This window comes from Malurus melanocephalus, unplaced genomic scaffold (genome assembly GCF_030028575.1).
Source record: "Malurus melanocephalus ecotype Western Australia unplaced genomic scaffold, MMel_1.1 scaffold_876, whole genome shotgun sequence".
Taxonomy (NCBI): Eukaryota; Metazoa; Chordata; class Aves; order Passeriformes; family Maluridae; genus Malurus; species Malurus melanocephalus.
Genome location: NW_026624108.1, coordinates 57,364 through 64,233, shown reverse-complemented (window position 1 = coordinate 64,233; position 6,870 = coordinate 57,364). Strand labels below are relative to the sequence as shown.

The 6,870-nt window shown below is 45.5% G+C and overlaps 1 protein-coding gene across 1 annotated transcript in view; it reads right to left on the bottom strand.

The window, feature by feature from the left end:
* COMP (cartilage oligomeric matrix protein) overlaps positions 1-6,870 on the bottom strand; it is a 29,575-nt gene that overhangs the window by 9,610 nt on the left and 13,095 nt on the right. The window contains 4 exon segments of the mRNA XM_057385821.1: positions 439-527; positions 895-984; positions 2,469-2,727; positions 6,026-6,107. Of these exon segments, the coding sequence (XP_057241804.1) occupies positions 439-527; positions 895-984; positions 2,469-2,541 (252 nt within the window). The 5' untranslated portion in view covers positions 2,542-2,727; positions 6,026-6,107.

Below are 6,870 nucleotides of genomic sequence, written 5' to 3'. Positions count from 1 at the left end.
ATCAATTCCTGCCCTGCAGGATGGGGCTGCAGACCCTCAGGGAGCAGTTTGTCCCGTGGGATTTGTGACAGCATCACTGAAAAAAAATGTGGATTAAAAAATAAGATAAACTAAACCAAACTAAACCCTGTTTCAGGGTTCACTCCCCACGTTTCAGCTCTGACCAGGAGAATTTGGGAATTTGAGTGAACTTCCAGTGATTCCAACTCAAATTTTTAACTTGAGCTTCTCAAGTTGAGCTTTTTCCCAACTCGAAGGCTTTTTCCGACCTTGAAGTTTTCCCCATCTTGAGGGTTTTTCCCAATTATCTCCCAATTCCAGCAGTGATGTGAAAGCACCTCTGATAACCTGCTGCCCTTTCTGCAGAAGAAGCAGCTCCCCAATCCCAGGAAAAGCAAGGAATTCCCAGATCTCAGGAATTGAGAGATTCCCACCTACCTGCTGCTTCAACAAATCCCGAACTTCCAGCAGCACCCGATTGGTTTCCCTCATCTCCTGCAGCATCTCTGGCCCGGCTTCTCCTCCTCCTAAAAAAAACCCGGAGAGGTTGGGAAAATCCCAAAGGATGGAATTGGGAAAATCCCAAAGGATGGAATTGGGAAAATCCCAAAGGATGGAATTGGGAAAATCCCAAAGGATGGAATTGGGAAGATCCCAAAGGATGGAATTGGGAAAATCCCAAAGGATGGAATTGGGAATATCCCAAAGCAAGGATGGAATAATTGGACATTGGAGATTAAACTCTGCCGGTTCCTCGGGGAGGTTTTGAGCCGGGCTTTGCTGGGCAGGGAGGGAGCAGCTCCGGGCTGGCACAGCCCCTGAATTTCACACTGGGGAAGGGATTTCCTGCCAAAAGCAGCAAATCCCGGGCTCCCAGCGCTCCCTGCTCCTCACCTGTTCCCAAGGCATTCCCGGCATTCCGGGGGATGGGATTTCCGAAGGCGAGGTCTTTGCGGGGCGCGCTCGGGTGCGGCCGGCTGGGATCTTTGGGACACAAAGGAYAAAAACCGGGAGGAAAGCTGCTGGAGGATGGCATTTGGGGCTTTGGGATGGGGGAAAAACCTCACACGGGGGAGGGGTGGAGCTCCTGCTGCTCTGGGATTCCGTGGTTTTTAAGGAAAATTTGATTTGGGAATGATAAGGGGACACGGAGCTCAATGCAGGGCTTCTCCCAAAATCCCAGTGTCCAATTCCTCGTGTCCATGAGGATGTGCAGCCTCATTGCTCTGATTTTTCCTATAATTTCTCTATTCTTTTCCACGAGTCCTCTATTTTTCCTACAACTCCTCTATTTTTCTCTATTTTCTGTAATTTTTTTTCCATAATTCTTCTATTTCTTCCACAATTCTGCTATTTTTCCTGTAATTCCTCCATTTCTTCCACAATTTCTCTATTTCTTCCACAATTCCTCTATTTTCCTGTAATTCCTCTATTTTTCCTATAATTCCTCTATTTTTTCCTGTCATTTTCATGTGACAAAGGAGCCCAGAAACCTCCCGGATCTTCCTAAAAGCATTTGGGGAATATTCGCAGCTTCTCCAGTAAATTTTGGCTTGGGAATGACTTGGATCCCACAGATCCTCCCGGAGCTGAGAATTCCCCAAAAGCAGGGATTGGAAAAGTGGGATTTGTCCGTTCCTGGAGGTCAGGGCTTCCCTGAGCTCCACGTGCAGAAAATCCAAGGATTCTGTGCTCTGTGGGATGGGGTTTTTTGGATTTAAATCAGATGTAAAATGGAAATTCATGCAGATTAATACCAAGTGTCTCTTGCAGCTCTTTACAAACCTCAACGATAAATATTTTCCTTAAAAACAAAGAGGGAAACGGGGAAATAAAAGATCCCACGGAGCATTTCCACACTTAAACTTCAATTTTCCTACAGAACCCCCAAATCCCTCCACATTTCCAGGCAACTGCTGAAAAATCCTCCCTCTTCATCCCCTTCCACCACCCAGGGTTTTCAGAGCAGCCTAAAAACCCCTCAAAAATCAGAATTAAGTCAGAGTTTAATCAGAGTTAAGTCAGAGGTAAATCGGAGTTAAAATCAGAGCTGAAATCGGAGTTAAAATGGGAGTAAAAATTAGAGTTAATCAGAATGAAATCGGAATTAAATCAGAGTTAAATCAGAGTTAAGTCAGAGGTAAATCGGTGTTAAAATCTGAGCTAAAATCAGAGCTAAAATCGGAGTTAAAAACGGAGTTAAAATGGGAGTTAAAATGGGAGTTAATCAGAATTAAATCGGAATTAAATCAGAATAAAATCAGAGTTAAATCAGAGTTAAATCAGAGCTAAATCAGAGTTAAGTCAGAGGTAAACCAGAGTTAAATCAGAGTTAAAATCGGAGCTAAAATGGGAGTTAAAATGGGAGTTAAAATGGGAGTTAATCAGAATTAAATCGGAATTAAATCAGAATAAAATCAGGAATAAATCAGTTAAATCCGAGTTAAATTCGAGCTGAAATGGCTCACCTATCCTCCTCTGCTGACAGGAGGAGGGGGCACAGGAGAGCAGCAGCAGAAGCGCAGCCAGAGCCGGAACCATCTCGGCTTTTTGGGGCCGGGCGGGTGCAGCAGCTGCTCCTGCAGGGACTTTGGGACCCGCAGGTTTCCCCTGCGCTCCCCATTCGTGGGTTGCTATTTATGGAGCCACATTCCTTCCCCCGGAGTTCTTCCTGCGATGCCGGGACGGGGCTGGACGTCATTCCTGGTGCTCCTCCAACGGAGAGCGCTGCAAAAGTAAACAATGTGAGAAACTCATCAGCGGACGAGCTGAAATTGCTTTTTGAGGTTTTTTTTTCGTGCTAAAATAGGTCAGAATATTCCAGAATCCAAGGGATTTTTTGGGGGTTTATTYCTTCCTCACGGATGTGAGATCCCGCGCGGATTTTCCTTCTGGGAYATCAGCAGAATTTCAGGAAAAGGCTCTTTTTAAACTCCCCAAAGGCGAATTTCCCCGCTCAGAGCTGGGGGAGCGTCATGGAATCACCTCCAGCTCCCAAACCCATCCCAAAGGGACCGGGAACATCCCGGGACGGGGATTTTTATCCATCCCACCCTGTCTGAGGAAGGATGAGGTGCAGAGGGCAGGGAAAAAAAGGAGAATCCGCAGGGTTTTGTCTCCATCCAGCATTTCCCACCCGGGAGGATGGAGAAAGGAGCAGCGAGGAAAAGCTGCCCCGAGGGAAAACCTCCCAGGAAACGGCAATTCCAGGAAAAARTCGCAGGTGAAAAGCGCTGCCTGTGGGAAAGATCTGGAGGCAAATCCCTGCTCCACATTCCCAGAGGGAATTCCAGCGCTCCCGGCACACAGAAGCTCAGTCTGTGAAATGTGGGAGCAGCAGGAATTCGGGATATTTACAGAAATWGGGGATTTTTTTTTTCCCTGGTTGAACCTCAGACCTCCCGTGCTGAGGAGAAGCTCCCAGTGCTGGGCACACAAAGCCCCAAATAAATGGAATATTCCCAGTTTGGTGTCCCAGGACACGCAGATTTCACTTTTTTTTTTTGCACCAGATTTCACTGGGAACGCAGGGATTTGCTCTCAGTGCCATTGGCACACCCAGCCAGGAACTCAACCCCACAACCTGCAGGGTTTGATCCTTGTGGGAGGATCAAAATTATGGAATTCCTCAATTTTTGGCATTTCAGGACAGATCAACCCCACACCATTATTATCATTATTATCATTATTATCATTATTATCATTATTATCATTATTATCATTATTATCATTATTATCATTATTTCCATTATTATTATTGAAGATAAGAGATGCCATTTTTTCCCCCTGACGTCCTGGGAAATCTGATTTATCATTTGGATTTTCCAGCAGAAAATGAGGAGTGAGAAATTCCCTGTCCCAAATCCCTCAGGGAATATTGATTTATATCGATTTATATCAAATCTGATTTGCCATTTGGATTTTCCAGCAGCAGATGAGGAGGGAGGGAGTGAGAAATTCCCTGACCCCCATCCCTCAGGGAATATTGATTTATATCGATTTATATCAAATCTGATTTGTCATTTGGATTTCCCAGCAGCAGATGAGGAGGGAGGGAGTGAGAAATTCCCTGTCCCCCATCCCTCAGGGATSAAACCTTTCCCCCAGAGCTGTCACATTTGGGGTCTCTCCAGCCRGGGTTTGAGGATGCTGCCAGAAAAATGCAGAATTTTCACATTCCCACCCCAAAGCAATGCAGCARTGCCTGTTATGGCAGTGCAGGGGTTCAAGGAAAAGCACATTACTTCACCAGAGGCCTGAGAGGACATTAATTTAAAAAAAAAGGGGTTTTGCCAACTGTTTATTAAAAAAAGGAATTTTTTTAAACTGTGGAGAAGTCATAAAAGTGCAGAAAGAAAGGGATGTAAGTGCCGTGGAATGAGGAGTGGACAGGGGTCACTGGTGGGAACAGCTGAGCCAAAAATCTGCTTTTTGTGGGCAGCAATGAGAGTCCCAAACCCTCCCTGTGCAGGAAAAGGAGCTGGGGATCCCAAATCCTGCAATCCCAAAGCCCAACCCCAGGGCAGGGACCAGGCCCCTTCCTGCCATGAATGCTCACCAAAGAAACACGGCCAGAAATTATGTTCTCTGCCATCTGGAGAGATCCAATTTTATTTTTGTCTATTTTTATATACGTTTTAAATTTACTTTTATTTATTTATCAAATGAACCCACAAAGAGCACCCCAAACCAAACCCTTGAAATCCAGCCTCCACCCCAATTCTGTGTTTCCAAATTTTCAGGGCCCCAAATCCCACCAGTTTTGGGATTAGAAAAAAACAGTTTGGACAGCACTGGGACTGGTTTGTGACCCCCCAGCCAGCAAGAAACCCCAATAACTGACATTAAAAGGATATTGAAAGAAACTCCAATAACTGATATTAAAAGGGATTAATGCTCTGATGAAAGAAACCCCAATAATTGCCATTAAAAGGAATTAATGCTTGGCCTATCAAGGATTTTTTTTTTCATTCCCAAAGGAATTTTTCCTTTTGGGATCAGCCCTGGCCACTGAGAGCAGCAGAGCCCAGCAGAGCTTGAGCTGAGCAGGACACGGTGGCTCCACGGGCTGAGCTCACCCCCAGCTCTGTTTTCCTTGGATTCCYCAATTCCTTCCCAAATTCAGCTGTGAAACCCCATAAATCACCCTCCAGCACCCAGGATTTGGCTGTTCCTGTTGAAAAACCCCAAATTCAGGAGGAGCTGAGAGAGCTGACAGGGCAACATCACCCAGGTCAGGGCAGGATTATTTTCCTGATTTTCCTTCGCTTTATTAGTTATTATTTTTTTTTTTAAAAAAAAAAAACCCCAAATGGGGAGCAGAAAATGTTTGTTTGAGGTTTTTTGGAGTCTGGGCGGTGCCAGGTTTGTTACACCTTTTTCCCTGCCTGGAGCTGACATCACAAATGAGAGGAGCTCACAAACAAACACCAAAAAGCAAAGCTCCTGCTGCCTGAAAGCTGAAATATTTTCCATTTCTCTGTTTTGAACAGGCCCCTGCCAAGMGAAGGACAAAAGTCAGAAGAAGGAAAAAGTTATTTTTCAGGCTTGGAAGGTCAGGTTCTAAAAATAAGTGGAAAACATCTCCAGGGCTGGGGATGGGGTGAGAAGGGTTTTGCAGGGGTTCTGATGCATTGGTGGTGTGAAAAAAAAACAAATTTGAGGGAAGATGTAAGGAAATACTCAAAAAAACCTTCTGATTTTATCAAAATTTGGGATTGATTGCTCCTCCCAAAGGTTTCTCTTCCYTGTTTTTAAAAGCTCCCAGTCAGGGGGGTCTCCAGCCACCCCAGRCAGCTTCCAAGGCAGAATTCCCACTGTTTTAGGGGATGGCATTGAAGCCCATTCCTTCTTTTTTTCATTCCCCACAGACTCCAGGAGCAGATTTTCCCTTCTCTGAAATCCCTCTATGGTTTGGGAAAGTCACATTGCAATTCCATGTTTCCACAGGATCYTGGAATCSCAATAAATCCCAATAAATCCCAAYAAATYCCAATAAATCCTAATAAAAATGAGGCTTCCTCACTTGAAGGAACTCTCCTTGTGCCACGGTGCCAGTCCCTGTCCTCCTGTGCTGGCTCAAATTCCTTAAACGGGGATGGAAACAGCTGGAGAAATAAATGATAAAAGTCAAAAATTGAATGATAAAGTCAAAAATTAAATGATAAAGTCAAAAAGTTAATGATAAAGTTAAAACCTCAGGGACAGTGGAGCTGCCTSCAGGTTTAACCCCCTGTCACTGCACTTTGCCACCATTAAATGACACAAAAAGCACTGAGGTGATTTCTGGAAGGTTCCTGGTGCCTCGATTTGTGAGGAATTCTGCTCCAGAGACACAAACAGAGTGCAGCAGGCTGGGGCTGCTCCAGCCTGGGACACAGCACAGCCTGCCATGGATCATTCCATGGATTGGCCGCTCTTYCCATGGATTCATGGATTTATTTCTGATTTTTGCATCACTCTGGGTGTTTATCTGCAATAATGAGCCCCAAGCTCTGCTGCTACTGGTTTCMATCATTAATTAATAGCCCAAGGTCGTTACCTCAGTGCTGCCAGCAGCTCCAAGTGGATCCTTTCGGATTCCTGTTTGTTGGGAGWGTGTTTTAGCAACGGCTGAAATGGGGGTTTGTACACCATCAGGCTGGAAAATGCTGTTTGTGCAGCCTTCCAAAAGCAGGGCTGTTGTTGTGTCTGCGAGCACGRAGCAGAGAGGTGGGACAGGCTGGGGATCCTGCTCCAGCTGCAGCTCCAGCTGCTCTCCAGTGTGCTCTGGGAATTCACAAATGTCAGGCTGGAGCCTTCAAAGGAAGGAAAAACTGCTGGAAATTCGGATTTCTCTGAGGGGTGTCTGGTGGATCTGCTCCTGGTGAG